General features: G+C 52.3%; 1 protein-coding gene across 1 annotated transcript; it reads right to left on the reverse strand.

Annotated features, from left to right (window-relative positions):
- Nucleotides 1-371: 371 nt before the first annotated feature.
- MRPL4 (mitochondrial ribosomal protein L4) lies at nucleotides 372-8,085 on the reverse strand. The gene is made up of 9 exons (XM_060094182.1): nucleotides 7,772-8,085; nucleotides 7,620-7,686; nucleotides 7,383-7,533; nucleotides 5,023-5,074; nucleotides 3,770-3,887; nucleotides 2,859-2,965; nucleotides 2,658-2,767; nucleotides 2,486-2,562; nucleotides 372-1,206 (listed from the first exon to the last, which is right to left on the reverse strand). Exons 1-9 carry the CDS (start codon nucleotides 7,826-7,828, stop codon nucleotides 1,061-1,063), a joined length of 885 nt encoding a protein of 294 aa, XP_059950165.1. The 5' UTR covers nucleotides 7,829-8,085; the 3' UTR covers nucleotides 372-1,060.
- Nucleotides 8,086-18,022: the final 9,937 nt, after the last annotated feature.

Here is an 18,022-nt window from a genome sequence, read left to right on the forward strand (position 1 = left end):
CGTTGCTGCCCGTGGGCTTTCTCTAGTTGCGGTGCGCGGGCTTCTCGTTGCAGTGGCTTCTCTTGTTGCGGAGCATGGGCTCTAGGCGCACAGGCTTCAGTAGTGGCACGTGGGCTCAGTAGCTGTGGCACGTGGGCTCAGTAGCTGTGGCGCATGGGCTTTGTTGCTCCGTGGCGTGTGGGATCTTCCCGGACCAGGGCTCAAACCTGTGTCCCCTGCATTGGCTGCCAGATTCCTAACCACTGAACCAGCAAGGAAGCTCCTGGCTGACTTTAAAGAAACTGACCACGTTACTTTATAGTCTGTATTGTGACAATTATTAACAACTTGGGGGCAAATAACACCAGCAGACTCAAGGATCAGGATACCGGTTTGGTGTTTTTAAAAAATGTTTATTCACTCATTTACTGACCACGTTGATACCGACTCTGTGCTTAGGGAAAATCACTGTGATGAAAGCTCAGGTTTCCACACTGTACCCACTTGGGGAATCAGGTCCACACTTGGACTGAAGGACCATAATAAATGGGACCACAAGCCCCGTCAGGGATGCAAGCGCTCGGTGAGAGTGCTTGGGATTGGGAGACACCACGAGTGGGTTCCTAGCGATGGCTGGTTCTCTGTGTGCTCCGAGGCTGAAAAGTTGATGGTGGGTCATTTCTATAAACAGTGCCTTGAGGCAGCCGGGTACCCAGCTGTGCCCCGCACCGGGGAAAGAGCCTAACTTGCCAAATGGAATTATTCACAAAACGGCAATGAGCTGTTGTTGTGTTTCTCCTCTTTGATTAAAAAGTAAAATTTATCTTACACAAAAGAGACTTGGGGCAGAAGCTGCCCCAAGCTCCTGTCAGCGGCCCCTTCCCGGTAGTGACGCCTGCTTGGCTGCTCTGCGAGTGGCCTCAGCTTCCCACCGGGATGAGGGGTTCTGGCCGCCCTTGCAGGATGAGCAGGAGGCTCCCAAGCCCACCAGGGGCTCGGCCTAGCTCAGAGCAGGCGCACCGCATGGACAGCGAGCAAGGAGGAGGGTGGCCGATGGGCCCTGGGGGGTGCAGCGTGGGGCTCAGGGGAAGTCGCGGTAGGGCAGGCGGAAGGGGTAGAGGGGCGTGTAGCGCGAGTCGTGCCAGAGCAGCTTCTCCTCCAGCAAGGCGACGGTTGGCAGGGTCAGGACCAGGGTCTGGTGCTTGAGCATGCTGTGCACGTTCAGGCCTGGGGGGCGGGGTGGAGGCACAGTCAGGGCGGGTCCCCCCTGCCCCCGACAGAAACACCAGGGTCTGGTGTAGGGTCCTGAGCCCCGTAGCCTGGGTTCAAACCCTGGCTCAGTCGCTCACCCCCAGCAAGACCCTGGGCAAGAGACTGCCCTTAGCTCATCAAATTCCAACCGAGAGCACCCTGAGTACCCAACTCTGCCCTGCGCTTGGGCACGGTTCCCACCTCACACCCCAGTGGGGGAGGCTGACGATAAACAGAGCAGATAAACACGATGTACTGAGGGAGGCCCATGGGGCTGCAGTGAGTGATGAGGGGAAGGAAGGGGAGGGCGGGGCAGGGCAGGGCATGCAGGGTCTGTGGTCCTCCGGGGAAGACTTGGGCTTTTACCCCGAGTGACGAGGGAGCCCTGGAGGGTGGTGGGCAGAGGAGGGACAGGACCTGACTCAGGTGCTCAGGCGCCCTCTGGTGGCCGTAGTGGGAGCGGGGGTGGGGGGACGGGAGTGCAGGACAGACTGTGGGGAGGAGTCGGTCAGCAGGAGCCTGGGACCAGGGCAGAGGCCAGTGTGCCCTAACTGTGCCGGTCCAGGCAGATGGTGGGAGCTGGCCCAGGGTGGTGAAAAGCGGTTGGATTGTGGACGTTTAGAGACAGCGCTGACAGGGTGAGCTAACAGGCTGGAGTGGAGGGGGACAGTGTGGTTTGGGGCCGGAGCTGCTGGGAGGAAGGTCTCGTGTGCCAGGATGACTAGCAGACCCCATGTGCCGCTGTCCAGGAGGCAGCCGGGTACACAAACAGGAGACCAGGAGAGAGCCCTGGGCATGAGTCACCACAGCCACTGGTGTGACGTACTCAGGACAGCCCTGATCCTGTGTCTCCGAGCAAGGAGCCGGGTGGGGACAGCCAGTGGGCCCTCAAACTCACTCCACGCCTGGCCCTGTGGCCCAAGCTTGGACAGGTGTGACCTCAGAGTGTTTTGTGTTTTTTGGCTGCACCGTGCTGCTTGTGGGATCTTAGTTCCCAGACCAGGGATCGAACCCGGGCCACAGCAGTGAAAGCGTGGAGTCCTAACTACTGGACCACCAGGGAATTCCCCTCAGAAGTTTTCTTTAAGAAACACATCATTCTCCCAATGCTCCGTCTGGGCAAACTGAGGGTTGAGTGGGGGAGGGTGGTCACTGCCCAAGGCCACTCTGTGACCAAGTTGCAGATACAGGATTTGAGTTGGCCCATGCTGCACTCTCCGGGGGTCTGAGAGACAGAACGGGGCCCCTGGCTCACCAATAGCAGGGATTAGGTTGAAGGTCTTCAGCCCAGAGGCAGCTGCCACAATGTTCTGGGGCATGTCCTCGTGTTCTCTGAAACAGAGGCCAAGAGGTGAGCCCCTGCCGAGGACGGACCGCCCACCCTGCCCCCCTGCCCCAGCCGCCCCTGCTCTGCCCGGCACCCTCACAAGTCCACAAGGAGGACTGAGTCGCCCCAGCGGCGGTAGCGGGCCAGCTCCATCAGGTACTGGGGGTCTGCGGTCGGCAGCTCCAGGGAGTCCACGATGTGCAGGTCGTCCTGGTGGGAGGAAAGGACAGTCTGAGACCACCCTGCACCCACAGCCCACACCCCAGGACTCCCGTGGCTCCCGGCAGGACTGCTGCTGTACCTGGGCCAGCTTGACGGTCAGCGCCACCTTGAGGCCCTGCACCCGCACTTTCATGGGCAACATGTAGTAGTAGCTTGTGGGGCCCCGGGGGCCATGTGCAATGCCTCCTGCGGGGGCAGAGGTACGTAAATAGGTGAAGGCCCCAGCTGGGCTTGGAGGTCAGAAATCTGCCCCAGTGGCTGGCACAGGGGAGGTAGGAGGGAGGCTGCCCGCGGCCAGGCAGAACCCCAGCAAAGAGGGCAGGGCCTCAGGTAGGGATGGAGAGGGGAGGTTGCATCAGGCATCATCTGGGACAGGTAAATTCACCTCACTGGGGCTTGGTGTCTTCAGCCGTCAAACCTGGGGTGAGGACGGGTCTACCCGTGTGTCCTCCCTCTGCTGGGCACTGGAAGTGCAGCAGGGAACATGCGGGAGAGGGTCCCTGCCCCCACACCATTCATATTCAGCCAGAGACTTGATGCCAGAGGGAACCAGGGCCGTGCCAGGCAGCACAGGGGGTTGCAGGGGGTGGGGAGACTCAAAGAGGGTCAGGGAGGGCTTCCTGGAGGAGGCATGGCCCAAACACATCAGAAGGATGAGAGGGATTGGCCAGACAAATGGGAGATGACTCTGAGTCAGCTGTTTGGTCAGAGGGGGTGTGCAAGGGACAAGGGCGTGCGGTCTGCAGCCACCAGGGCCTGGAGGCCAAGACGAGGGGCTCAGACTTCACGCAAAGGCCGCAGGAGCTGGGAGGTTTAGGAAGAGCCCTCTGGGTGCTGTGTGAAGTGTGGGCCAGGAGAGGTGAGATGGGAAGTGGGGCAAAAGGGGCTGTGGCCATGGCCTGATGAGAGGCCAAGGCCAGAACTGCGGGGAAATGGGGCGAAGTGGACGGACTCTCCAACCTCTGACCGCACGTGGGCAGACCTGCTTACCTCCTCGCCAGATTGGGGAGCGGATGCTGCCATGCCTGGCACGCCCACTGCCTTTCTGTGGCCAGGGCTTCCGGCCACCGCCTCGCACCTCGGCCCTGGTCTTGGTCTTGGCATAGCTCTGTGGGCGCAGAGTGAGGAAAGAGTCAGGTTCACAAGGGAGGTGCCATTGCAGACGAAAGGTGCCAGGCCCAGGAACACAGCAGTGAGCCGGGCGGACCGGCCTGCCGCTGGGGAGCCGGACAGGAGACACAGAGACTGGGGCTCCATCGGGACAAGCACAGAGTGCTCTGGGAGGAAGGGAGGGAGGGATAAAGGAATCAAGAGTTCCCTCCTGCACTCCAGAACGTCAGCCTCAGAGAGGCAGGGGCTCTGCTGCCTGACACACAGTAGGTACTTAGTATTTTTTGAATGATTTCCATGTGGTTGTAACTAAAAGGAAGCTAGGGGAATTCCCTGGCGGTCCAGTGGTTAGGACTCTGAGCTTCCACTGCATGGCGCAGGGGTTCGATCCCTTGATCCCTGGTCAGCGAACTAAGATCCTGCAAGCCGCGTGGCCACAAATAAATAAATTAAATTAAATTAAAAAATAAAAGGAAGGTGGGGCATGGGGAAAGACGCGGGGGTTAGGGAGAATCACGGAGAGGTGCAGGGTAGGGGATCATGCAAGGCTTCCAATGCCAGGCTGATGACTTCATTTCCAGGGCCACGGCGAGCCAGGGAGGGGAGGACTCGCCAGACTTGAGGTGGGCAGATGGAAGGCGGGGACTCTGATTGATAACAGCGTCATCAATGCTCTTGGCTTAAGGTCCAAACACCTCCCGTTGCCCCTGCTGACCTCCATGGCCACACTGGGCCCCTTCTGATCCCTGCCACAGAGGATGTGCCTGTGTTGCTCCAACGCCCTCCACCCCAGCCCCACTGCCCGCTTCACCTGGTTAGCGCCTGTCACGCACCTGAGGTTAAACGCCCCTTTCTCTGAGACAACTTCCCTAATTATACATTCACAGGCGTGACTACTTGATTCATGTTCTCCTCACCAACTAGACTGGCAGCTTCAAAAGGACAGGGACCTTGCCTGTCTTGTCCCCCAGCACAATGTGCAGGGCACAGTGGCAGTTCACAAAATGCCTGGCAAATGGCCCATCGGTGAATGGGTCAGGAGAGAGAAGATGGGGCCTGAGCCCCACAGTCCAGAGAAGACACAGCAGGGGCATCCTCTGCCCCCCTACCCCCACCCCACTCTGGGCACTCACAATTCTCTTGAAGTTCTTCTGCCAGATGGCAACCTGGTGCAGGATATCCAGCCTGTGGAGGAAGGAGACATGACAGGCTCACTTCCACTTAAAACCCTCTCCGCCAGACTAGATGAAAACTCCAGGGCTTCCCTGGTGGCGCAGTGCTTGAGAGTCCGGCTGACGATGCAGGGGACACGGGTTCGTGCCCCGGTCCGGGAAGATCCCACATGCCGCGGAGTGGCTAGGCCCGTGAGCCATGGCCGCTGAGCCTGTGCGTCCGGAGCCTGTGCTCCGCAACAGAAGAGGCCACAGCAGTGAGAGGCCCGCGTACCACAAAAACAAAACAAACAAAAAAAAACTCCGGCTCGTCCCCATCCACTTCCAGGGCCCTGTGTGACCTGCCCCGGTCCCTCTCTCAGCCCATCTTGCACCACCTCCAGCTCCACTCTTGTGTCCGTTCTGTGGAGTCCAGCCTCCAAGCATCTGTACTTGCTGTTCCCTCTGCCTGAAATGCTCTTGCCATGGCTGGTTCCTTTTCTGCCTACCAGTCTTAGCCCAAATGGTATCTCCAAGAGGAATCCCCTTGCTAGAGGGCTTTACCTTACTCCTTTCCTACCATTACCACTTCCTCACTGCCACTTCTTTACAGACTGGTTTGCCTCTCTACCCCTGTGCTGTTCCATACAGTAGACACTGGCCACATGTGTGGCTACTAAACCCCTGAAAGGTGGCCAGTGCCACATGCTGAAATGACAAGATTTTAGATTTATCAGGCTAAACGAAATATATTATTGAAATCAATCTCATTTGTTTCTCACTATTTGAAAGAAAACTTGGCTATTGGAAGAATTTCAATTACATGTGTGGCTCGCATTGGACAGCGCTGCCAGGCTGGTTTGCCAGGGGTTGGCAAACTATGGCTAGTAAGGCCAAATCTGGCCTGCTGCCTGTTCTTGTAAATATGTTTTACTGGAACACAGCCACGCTCATTCACTTACACACTGCCTATGGCTGCTTTTGTACTACATCAACAAAGATGAGTAGTTGCCATGGAGATGTTACAGCCTGCAAAGCCCAAAACATTTACTCTCTGGCTCTTTACAGAAAAAGTTTGCTGATCCTGGCTTAGACTGGGAGCAACATCAGCAACCTCGGTGCTCATTCACTGCTGTATCCCTGACACCTAGAATGGAATCTGGCACATAGTAAGTACTTCATAAGTATTTACAGAATAAACAAAATATGTCGTTTTTATCTTTTTTTGTCACCATCTAGCAGACTGGGACTCTGTAAAGACAGAGAGCAAACCATACAAATAAGTAATAGTAATAGATTAATAGCACTTATGTGCCAGACACATACACGTAAGAGACATCACACACCTTGGCAAGCGAAAACTTGGTCCTGGGAGTTGGCCCATATAGGGTTGAGATCTGGCTCTAAAGTTTATAAGCTGTGTGACCTTGGGCAAATTTCTTAACTTGTCTGTGCTCAGTTTCCTTACCTACGAAACAAGAATAATAGAATCCATTCCTAGGGTTGCTATGAGGATCTAGTTAACTAAACTGCAAGTAGGGTGACTTTCCTGGTGGTCCAGTGGCTAAGACTGCGATCCCAATGCAGGGGGCCCGGGTTTGATCCCTGGTCAGGGAACTAGACCTCACATGCCGCAACTAAAAAGGTTCTGCATGCTGCAACTAAGGATCCTGCATGCTGCAACGAAGATCCCTCACGCGGCAACGAAGATCCTGCGTGCGGCAACTAAGACCCGATGCGGCTAAATAAATATGTATCTTTTAAATGCAAATACGCCCCCCCCCGAAAAAAAGGGAATTCCCTGGCAGTCCAGTGGTTAGGACTCTGTGCTTTCACTGCTGAGGGCTGAGGTTCAACCCCTGGTCGGGGAACTAAGATCCTGCAAGCCACGTGGCCAAAAATAAAATAAAATAAAATACAAATAGACTGTCCCAGACACACAGTAAGGACTTAACCACAGTTAATGCTCATTTTTGCAAAAACCAATAACAGCAACAATAACCAACATTTCTACAGACCATATTATGGGCCAGAATTATCTCATTTAACCGTTTGAGGTTTGACACAATAGAGACACTGAAGCTCAAGGGGGAAGGCAGGATTTGAATCCAGTCACTCGGGTTCCAGAGCTCTGCGTCCCTAACCCTCAGAGGATGTTACCTCTCGGCCCTCACCTTCACACAACTCTGCAGCAAGAAAACCCATCATTCTCTCTCTTTTTTTTTTCATCACTCTCTTCTAACAGGTGGAGAAACTGAGGCTCCAGTCCAGGTCATCCTGATTCCTAAATCCCCGCTCCTCGTCCCTCTGCCACCCAGTTCACCATTTCGGCTCCCACTTACCTGGGCGTCGCGGAGAAAACGTCTGGGTGCAGCTCGGTCAGACCCAAGCGCTCCTGCTCGTAGCCCCGCAAGGACTCGACCCAGGCCTGCACGGGACGCCGGTGCGCGAGCACCGGGAGCTCGCACCTGCGCAGCACGGGCAGCCGGGGACCTGGAGCGATTGAGAGGTCAGGGGTCAGGAGCAAGGGTCAGAGTTTCCGGTTGCCACCCCTCCTGGGGCAACCCCAGCAACCTCACCCGCGCTCGCCACTGGTTCTGGTTTCTCCGCCGGCTGCACTGCCTCTTCTGCCAGCGCCTTCAGGCCCTGTAAACGGTGAGCAAGAGTGAGAGACGATCCCCGGACCCTCCAACCTTTGTCCTCCGACCCCGCCCTCAGTCCCCGGCCTCACCCGGCAGCCCTTGGGCCGAAGCCAGGCCCGCGCCCCAGCCCGGACTAGCTGCAGCATTGTCGCGCAGCTCCCCACGCTTAGAGAGGTCAAGGCTTCCTCTACTGGACTCTCGCGACGCCTCGCGATGACGTCACGCCCGCGACGCCGCCGGCCGGGCTTGTATTCGGCGTTAGAAAGCTGGGCGAGCAAGAGCAAAGACGGCGGGGCCCGCTAACGCCGTGCCCACCTCCGCCCCAAGACTAACCCCAGAAGCTAATTTTCACTGCTGGCCTAAAGAACCCTCTGCAACACCTGGGAGCGCGACCCCACAGCAAGAAACCCCGCCCCCTCTTCGGTCCCGCCCCCTCTTCGGTCCCGCCCCCAAAGAGCCGGTGCGGTAATCCAGCCAATGAAACCTCCCTCCTCAAAGGGCACGCTCCTTGTTCAGCCAATGAGCTCGTTCAGTCTGGAAAAGTGGCTGGGCGGTGCTAGGGCGGGCACCTAAGGGAATATGGCCAATAACAGTTACGCTTTTTTGTCAGCCACGTCCCCAGGGCCCGCCCGCTTTGGGCCTCCAAAACCCTAGCCGTTGGTTTCTCCAGGAACGTGGTTTTGTTTGCTTGTTTGTTTAAATGCAGGGCGTTATCTCTCACAGAAAGCCCTCAGGGTAGGGCCTGGCGGATCGTGCTTCTCCTCTTAAATTCCCCCAGGGCACGTCCCCCTCAAATGCGTCAGGTTAGGAGATGTGTCTCCCCCCATCTCCTAGACCAAGGTTCTGTCGCATCTCAGACTGCCAGGGCTCTCCGAGAGCAAACTGGGGAGTCCACAGATCCTGCGTTGCCTCCCTCGTCCAACAGAAATCCCAACGCTCATTTTTTAGGTTCTTTGCTGCGTTCCCCATCAGGCCTCCAGGCGGCGCCACGAGCCCATAGCAGCCTGCCCTGGCGGGCCAGACCTGAGCACTGGATTGCCAGTGAGAAATGGACCGAGTTTAGCCGCGGAGAACGTGGCCTGGGAGCCAACCTCAGTGTCCTCATCTGGAAAATGGGGAGGTGTGAGATTCGATGAAATGATGGAGGCAAAGCATGCCATGTGTAGAACATACGTAGCTTTATTATTATTATTATTATTACTTTTATTTTGAAGGTGAGTTTTATCATCAAAGCAAGGCAAGAGCCAAGGTGGGGGACTTCCCTGGTGGTCCAGTTGTTAGGAATCCGCCTTCCAATGCAGGGGACGGGAGTTAGATCCCTGGTGGGGGGAACTAAGATCCCACATGCTGCGGTGCAAGTAAGCCCGGGCGCTGTAACTGGAAAGAAGACTGCATGCTGCAATGAAGAGCCTGCGTGCCACAACTAAGACCCAATGCAGCCAAATAAAAATAAATAATAAAAGGTCAAAAAGGAAAAAAAAAAAAAGCCAAGGCAGGGATGGGGGTGGACCGTGGAAGACTTGAAGGCTTTTGTTTTGTTTTTTTGCATCTGATATATAACATATGGATATTTTTGTGAAGTATTAATGAAAACTTATAATGTATTTCATTGTTCATTCTATCCTTGCAAGAACTGTGGATATGTGTTTCAAACTCCACACACTTTGCAATTTTAAAAAGTCTTTTAATTTTGTACAATTTTGTTTATTCATTTTATGTTTGCATAAGTAATTCACACACCTAGTAAAGAAAATTCCAAAAACTACAAAAAGAAAGCTAGAGTGAAAAGTCTGTCTCCACCCTCTGTTCCCTGCCCTGCCCCACCCACCTCTTTCCCTTCCCAGAAGCCACCACCACAACCAGCTGTGTGTCTTCTCCCAGAACCAGTTTATTATTTTACAGACAGATTTACATGTCTGTCCTGTGCAAGAGAATTTAGATTTTATGTGGTGAAGGATGGAACAGCACTTAGCTGCTTAATGATTTATTGGGCACCTACTGTGTACTGCTGGGGTAAATCCAGCAGACACCCTTGAGATACTCACAGCCCAGTGCAGAAGGTTGAAAGATCAGAATGGGGGAGGGGAGGTCTACAGGGTCTGTGGGAGCACAGGGAAAGAACTGCTAATCTGTGGCGGCGGGGGTCTCAGAGGCAACTTTTCTGAAGCTGCAACCAGAGAGCTAAGGCTTGAGGGTCCATCAGGAGTTTGTCCAAAGGAAAAAATGTGATGCAGGCTGAGGAAACAGCAGTTGCAAAAGCCAGAAGTGGGAACTGGAGGAGGGGGTGACTGGACTTTCCTGATGGCCACAAGCTTTGTTCATTGACTCAGTCATTTATGTTTAACCCACCTCTGGGCCTTTAGTACTGTTGTTCCTTCTGCCTGGATCATACTTTTCCCAGAGCTACACATGGCTTGATCCCTCATCTCCAATTCTTTGCTCAAATGTCACCTCCTCCGAGAAGCCTGTCCTGACCACCCTATTTCAAATTGCAATCCCCACCCTTGGCCCTTCTGACCGCCTTATCCCGCCCTATTTTTTTCCATCAGTACTTATCTTCTAACATCCTATATAATTTCCTGGGTGTTTTTTTTTTAAGGATCTTTATCTTTTTAAAAATATTTACTTATTTATTTGGCTGCATCGGGTCTTAGTTGTGGCGTATGGGTTTCTCTAATTGCGGCACTCGGGCTTCTCTCTAGTTGTGGCACGTGGGCTCTAGAGCGTGGGGTCTTAGTAGTTGCGGCATGCGGGCTTAGTTGCCCCGCGGCATTTGGGCTCTTAGTTCCCCGACCAGGGATCCAAGGCAGGCATTGGAAGGCAGATTCTTTTTTTTTTTTTCCTTTTGAAAAATTTTATTAAAGAAAAAAATCAGCCAATGTGAGGTTGACTCAACTTTCACTCTAGGGAAAGTCACTAGGATAGCCTGCTTCAACTCGTTGGTTTTGTTCCTCATGCTATTTTGCCAAATTACTGCCATGGTCCCTTTATAATATATTTCTTTTTTTTTTTTTTTTTAGTTTCTGCTTTATAACAAAGTGAATCAGTTATACATATACATCTGTTCCCATATCCCTTCCCTCTTGCGTCTCCCTTCCTCCCACCCTCCCTATCCCACCCCTCCAGGCGGTCACAAAGCACCAAGCTGATCTCCCTGTGCTATGCGGCTGCTTCCCACTAGCTATCTACCTTACGTTTGGTAGTGTATATATGTCCATGCCTCTCTCTCGCTTTGTCACAGCTTACTGAAGGCAGATTCTTAACCACTGGACCACCAGGGAAGTCCCTCCTGGGTTTTTTTTTTTTTTTTAATGCTTTTTGTCTGTCTCCCTTACTAGAGGAGAAATTCTGTCTTGCCCTCTTGGCAGAAATTTTGCTCTGTCTTGTTCCCTGCAGCCAGCACAGTGCCTGTAACACAGTGGGTGATCAATACATGTTTCTTGAGTGAATTCCTTTGTTTATCATCCTAATGCAGGGGTATTACCAGAAACAGAGCCCCCCTCTCTGTCTCTTGGGTCTCAAGATCTGTAACCCCCTGAGGTCACAGGCACATAAGGTACCCAATGAATGATTATTTACCCAATGGCACTGGAGTCACATGGACAGGTTCAAATCCAGGGGCTGCTGCTAATTGGTTGGGTGTCCCTGGGCAAGTGGTTAGCACTTTCAGAGTTTGGCCCTAGTGGGTAGGTGGGACACACACAAATTCTCCCCTACTGAGCTGTGTGGAGGATGAGTTCTCTTTCCTTCCATCCTCAATCTCCACAGTGTTTCCCCCCACCCCCACAAAGGGAGCCTGTAAATATCTGAGTCAGATCCATCCCTTCTCTGCTCAGAACCCTCCATGCCTCCTACAGCAAAAGCCAAAGTCCTTAGAAAAAAAGCCGAAGTCCTCACTGCAGCTCACAATGCCCTGCAGGACCTGTCCTCACTTCCTCTCACTGTCCCGCTCTGTCTCTCTGTGGTTTCCACCACACTGGTCTTCTCACCAGAACCTGTCAATCTCACACCAACCTCAGGGCCTTTGCACTGGCTGTCCCTTCTACATGGACCACTCTCCCCTAAATATCTGCATGGTTCACTCCCTCATCTCCTTCAGGTCTTTACTCAAATGTCACCTTCTCAGGTGACACTGGGTCTAAAAATCACAGTCCCTTCCTACCGCACATATCTAATCTGCATTCCCAGTATCATTGTTTCCAGAACTTATACCACATTCTAACAGATGACATCATGTTCTTATTTATCCTGCTTCTTGTCTTTCTCCTCCACTAGAACATCAACGCTTGGAGGACAGAGATCTTTGTTTCTTTCACTGCTGGGCCCCCATGGTAAGAAGGAGAATGGTGCCAGGCACCCAGAAGGTTCTCAATACATAGTAATTGAACAAGTGGAATGTAGAGAAAGCAGTTTGCACACGGTTCCCCCACTGGCATTATTGATTGTGAGCCTTAATGAAAGGGAGGTAATGACCTCGAGACCTTCACACTGCGAGGCTCAAAGTTTGACCGTTTTGGCCCAAGCCTGGGTGGAGTCAAAGGTCGAGGTGCCCAGCCCATTCCTGTGGATCAAAGGCTCAGTTGTAGGTGACCTCTGTCCCCAGTGGGCCAGCATCAGCCTTGCAGCCCGGCGAGGGTCTTTGCTGGCCACGGGCATGATAGCAATTTAGAGAGCATATATTGGAAGCTGGAGGGCCCCCCAACATCTGGCCATTCCTAGCCCCCCATCACTGTGCCAGGGTTTTCAAAGGCCAGAGTCTAGGCTGGAATACTGGGGGGCAACCTTCAGATAGAAGATGCAGGGTATGAGTGCAGGATAGATAGGGGAGCGGTCTGACCTCTTTGGGGGAGCTGTTTAAAGTACATCCCCATCAACTGCCAAAACATCTGCTGTGTGTTTGTCTGCAGCTCAGTTTGTGGGTAACTGCCAAGCGTGTGAGGAGGAGGAGGAGTCCCCATTGAGGCATTCTCCCCCAACCCCTAGGGATGGGCCTGATTTGCATAGATGTTTCCATTCCCTTCAGTTCAGCGTCAAAGCGGGTCCATGGAGCAGAAAAAAAGGCGCAGAAACAGCCCCCTGGGTTTTGGCAGAGAGTCAGACCCCCTCAGGGCTTGAACCTCTGGGTAGGTCACATGGGCTATCTGGGCCTCAGTCTCCCCCTCTGTAAAATGGGGGTATAATCACCCCTTCCTCATATGTTTTGTGTCAGCCTTGCACCTGTGTACCCTCAGGTCACCCATTCCCTGCTCTGTCCCTGCCCCATGGCTAAGGGCTGACCCCTGCACAGGATAGCCCCCTTGTTCTCTGCCTTCTGTGCCCAGATTTAGCCAATGGCAGGCACTGAGGGTAGATTGGAGGGCGAGAAGATGGGAGAAGCCAGGGTAGTTCTCCTCATCTGCTTCTGACAGCATCTCCCGCTGGACATGGCCTCCCTATTTGTTAATTTGCAAGTTGTCTCACCTGCCCCCCCCTCCTTTGGTTTCTCATCTAGGTCACCAACCCCTGTATTAAAACCCCTCTGTTTGAGATATGTCTATTTTCCTAAGTGGACTTTTACTGATGGAAGACAGTTGTGAGGGGTTTTTGTTTAAGATACAATTAAAAATAAATAAAGTCTTCCCTTTTCAGTGTACAGTTCCACAAATTTCCGCAAACATATACAGTCATATAAACGCCACCACGATCAAGATATAGAATTGTTCCATCACCGAAAAATTCCCCCACGCCTTTTTGTAGTCAACCCCTTCTTCCACCCTCAGGCCCTACGAATCACTGGTTGCTCACTGTCCCTATAGTTTGCCTTTTCTAGAATGGCATAGAAATTGAATCATATAGTATATAGCCTTTTGTGTCTGCCTTCTTTCCCTCATCATAATGCATGTGAGATTCATCCATGTTGTTCTATATCGCTTGTTCCTTTCAGAACTCGAGGTTTCAAATATGCCTGAGTGGTCTTCCATGTGAAGATAAACTGCAGTGTGTCTATTCATCCTTTAGTTAAAGGAGCTGTTGTGAGGGCTTCCCTGGTGGGGCAGTGGTTGAGAGTCCGCCTGCCGATGCAGGGGACACGGGTTCGTGCCCCAGTCCGGGAAGATCCCACACGCCGCAGAGCGGCTGGGCCCGTGAGCCATGGCCACTGAGCCTGCTCATCCGGAGCCTGTGCTCCGCAATGGGAGAAGCCACAACAGTGAGAGGCCCGCGTACCGCAAAAAAAAAAAAAAAAAAAAGGAGCTGTTGTGAGCTTTTGATGGGCTGATATTTGCAAAGAGCTTAGGACAGTAACTGGCACATAATATATGTGTCAGCTGTTATTATTATGCTGGAGGGGGGCTGAAGTGGGCCTTTGGGGTTCCTCTCTCCCCTAACTATGTATGTCTCCCTCATCTGGAAGAGACAGCCCACCCTTCCCAGGCTCAATGGGCTAAAACTGCATCTGGTGCAGACGTGGCAGGGACTGGCCTCCACCGGCAGCCTCCCCACCCCATTCCTGAAGCTGAAAGTGGGCCTCAAGCCCATGGATGGATGAAACAAGGCCGCTGCAGCTCCGCTGCCTGCCAAGATCAGCATCTGGAAAGCTTCTCTACAGCTGGGCCCCTCCCCCGAGCCCTAGGGTGATGTTGAGAAAGTTGGGACCTGTCTCAGACACTTCTCCTCGTGCAGTTCCTCCTGCCAAAACCCGAGAGCTGGGGGTGGGGGGAGAGTGGAGGCCCACAGTGGATGGAGGACAGTCCCAGACCTCATCAACTGGGGGGAGTTCACAAAGTTTTGGGGGGCTGTGGGATCAGAGGTCAGAGGGTTTCCTTCACCTCTGGACTACAGAGAAGAACATTCTACATCTCACCAATGACCGACGTGGTCCTCAGTGATAACCACTTCCCTTCTATTCCAAATCAATGGGGGAGGAATGGGGATGGGCGTCACTACAGCCGGACTGGGTCTGGGACTTGGGATGAAAAAGAGGGCAGAGAGCTCTAGTTCAAATCCTACCACGACTGTGTGCCTCACTTTCCTCATCTTTATTTTTTTATTTTTATTTTTGGGGTACGCGGGCCTCTCACTGTTGTGGCCTCTCCCGCTGCGGAGCACAGGCTCTGGACGCACAGGCTCAGCGGCCATGGCTCACCGGCCCAGCCGCTCCGCAGCATGTGGGATCTTCCTGGACTGGGGCACGAAGCCGTGTCCCCTGCATCGGCAGGCGGACTCTCAACCACTGCACCACCAGGGAAGCCCCACTTTCCTCATCTTTAAAATGGGGTGAGGAAAAGGCAAAACTGTGGGGACAGAAAAAGATCAATGACTGCCAATGATTAAGGACGGGTGTGGGGGGGTAATGAATAGGCAGAGCACAGAGGCTTTCTGGGCCAGCGAAACTACTCTGTATGATACTATTGATGTAATGGTGGATATGTGTCATTATACATTCTTCCAAACCCACAGACTGTACAACACCAAGAGTGAACCCTCATGTAAACCATGGACTTGGGGTGATAATGTGTCTGTGTAGGTTCATCAATAGTAACAAATGTGGGCTTCCCTGGTGGCACAGTGGTTAAGAATCTGCCTGCCAATGAAGGGGACACGGGTTCGAGCCCTGGTCCGGGAAGATCCCACATGCCACGGAGCAACTAAGCCCGTGCGCCACAACCACTGAAGCCTGCGTGCCTAGAACCCGTGCTCCGCAACAAGAGAAGCCACGAAAATGAGAAGGCCGCGCACTGCAACGAAGACTGGCCCCCGCTCACTGCAACTAGAGAAAACCCGTGTGCAGCAACGAAGACCCAATGCAGCCAATAAATAAATAAATAAATAAATAAATTTTTTTAAAAAGGTAACAAATGTGCCACTCTGGTAGGGGCTGTTGATGGTGGGGAGGCTATGTGTGGGGGGGGCAAGGGACATATGTGACATCTCTGTACTTTCTGCTCAATTTTGTTCTTGGGTTTTTTTGCTTTTCTCTTCTTTTTCGTTTTCTTTTTTGGGCCATGCCACGTGGCATGCAGGATCTTAGTTCCCCGACCAGGGATTGAACCTGTGCCCCTGCAGTGGAAGCATGAGATCCTAACCACTGGACCACCAGGGAATTAGCGCTGCTCAGTTTTGCTGTGATCTTGAAACTGTTCTAAAAAATAACGTCTATTTAAAACAATGGGACGATGATGATAATCATAATCCCCACCTCCTAGGGTTGGAGGATTCATAGAGCCGCACCCAGCACAGTCTGTCCGTGTGCGTGTTAGCCATTATCGTCAGCGGTCCTGTAATTAGTGGAGGCTGCTCCAAGCCTCTTCCTTTTCTTCTTTTTCCCCTGCTTGGGAGCTCCCTGAGGAAAGGGCCCCACTTCCTTCCTCTTCTGCTGTTCTCTCACTCAGGGATCCCCCCTAGGGAGGGTTCACCTTTCCCCTTGACCCCCTGGACCATCAGGGCGTCTATGCCAGTGTTTCCCAATTCTCTAGCCCATTCCCTCAGCTGACCTAGTGGAGATCTCATGTTACCCCAGAAGTGGGAGGTGAGGGGGGGAGGCAGAAGTGGCTTGCTGGTGTATCTGTGTATCCCTGGGGACATCACCTTTGTCTAGGAGCCATGGTCCCCCTAACAGACGGCCGGATATGTCTGCAGCCTTGATAGTACCCCCCCACCCACAGGTCCCTGAGGGGATAGCAAAGTGCTGAGCCAGCCAAGGCAAGCTGGTGGGGGGGCCACTTCCTCCCCAGCTCTCAGATCCTCACAGAGGGCTTAGATTTCCGCTCTGATAGCTCTCCGGCGAGGAGAGGACCCAGTTTTTTTAGTACTTTATCCTCTGTGGGTTGAACACCTGGTTTTTAGAGGTTGTACAGCCGCACTTCATTTGGGCAGAGGATTCGGTAAGCTTGTGCTGAGGTCTGAGTGGAACCCAAGATCTGGCCTGGAGCTGAGTGGACACTGAAATCTGGCTCAGGAAAAGGAGTGAATTCACTCTCTGGCTTTTCTTACCTTCCCATCAAAGCCCTGCTACCCTGTGTTAGAATGGTCTGGTTTCTTCGGTCTCCTCCATTGGACTGTCAGTTTTGGATGGCAGAAACCAGCGAGGTATCACCAGAGCTGGCACAGAGCATTCTATGTTGCATTATATAAATATATATGCTCTATACTTGTATGTAACATTAATATATTGATTCTTAATATTCATTTCCTTATTCATAACTTAAATATGTTTATTCTTTTTTTTTGCGGTACGCGGGCCTCTCACTGTTGTAGCCTCTCCTGTGGCGGAGCACAGGTTCCGGACACGCAGGCTCAGCGGCCATGGCTCACGAGCCCAGCCGCTCCGTGGCATGTGGGATCTTCCCGGACCGGGGCACGAACCCGTGTCCACTGCATCGGCAGGCGGGCTCTCAACCACTGCGCCACCAGGGAAGCCCAATATGTTTCTTCTTAATATAAATTTATTTCATAGCGACACGTTGAATAATAGCATAGATGTTTATTAACAATGTTATTGTTTATTTATATTATTGATACTATTTGTTATTATTATTATTACAGGAACAATTTTACATTAGAAGTCTGGCGATTTGTTACCTTCGATTTGATTTTTCATGTCTTTGTAAATTTTTTGAATTGGTAATATGAGCTACAAATTTCAGACAGTCCCCCCCACCCCCAGGGTACACCATGAAAAGTCTGATCCCCTCTCACCTGTTCCCCTGCCCCCCCGTCCCCCTCCCTGGGGGTAACTGCTGTGACGATGTCTTGTGCCCTTCTCCTGGAGATGGCCTGTATGTCCACAGGCAAATGTGTGTGTATTTATACAGCCCTTATAAATATACCCAGAAATGCAGGCAGGCAAGCAAGCAACTGGTTTACATTGTGCTTTTTTCATCTTAACGTGTTGAATACTGTTTCATATCAAAACTACTCCAATTTTACTTGTAATTGGCATAAACGGATCAACTTTAATTTCCTTTTTCAAAGTTTTGCTTTTCAACACTGCTTATGGAGTATAATATGCATACAGAAGGGTGTGCTGAACTTTTCCCTTTTTTTAAATTGGTTGCATTGTCTGGGATTTAAGCATCCACAATTTTTTTAAATTTTCAGCTGTTCTGAGGTATCCCTGACATGTAAAATTGTAAGATATTTCAAGTGTACATCCAGGTGATTGGATATATGTATACATTGTGAAAGGATTCCCCCCATCTAGTTAATGTACACATCCTTCACCTCACATATTTACCTTTTTATTGTGAATGTGAGAGCATTTAAGTTCTAGTCTCTCAGAAGTTCCAACTGTTTGATACAGTATTACCAACTGTAGTCACCATGCTGTAAATCAGATCCCCAGACCTCATTATAACTGAAAG

Source organism: Mesoplodon densirostris, chromosome 3 (assembly GCF_025265405.1).
Source record: "Mesoplodon densirostris isolate mMesDen1 chromosome 3, mMesDen1 primary haplotype, whole genome shotgun sequence".
Lineage (NCBI taxonomy): Eukaryota > Metazoa > Chordata > Mammalia > Artiodactyla > Ziphiidae > Mesoplodon > Mesoplodon densirostris.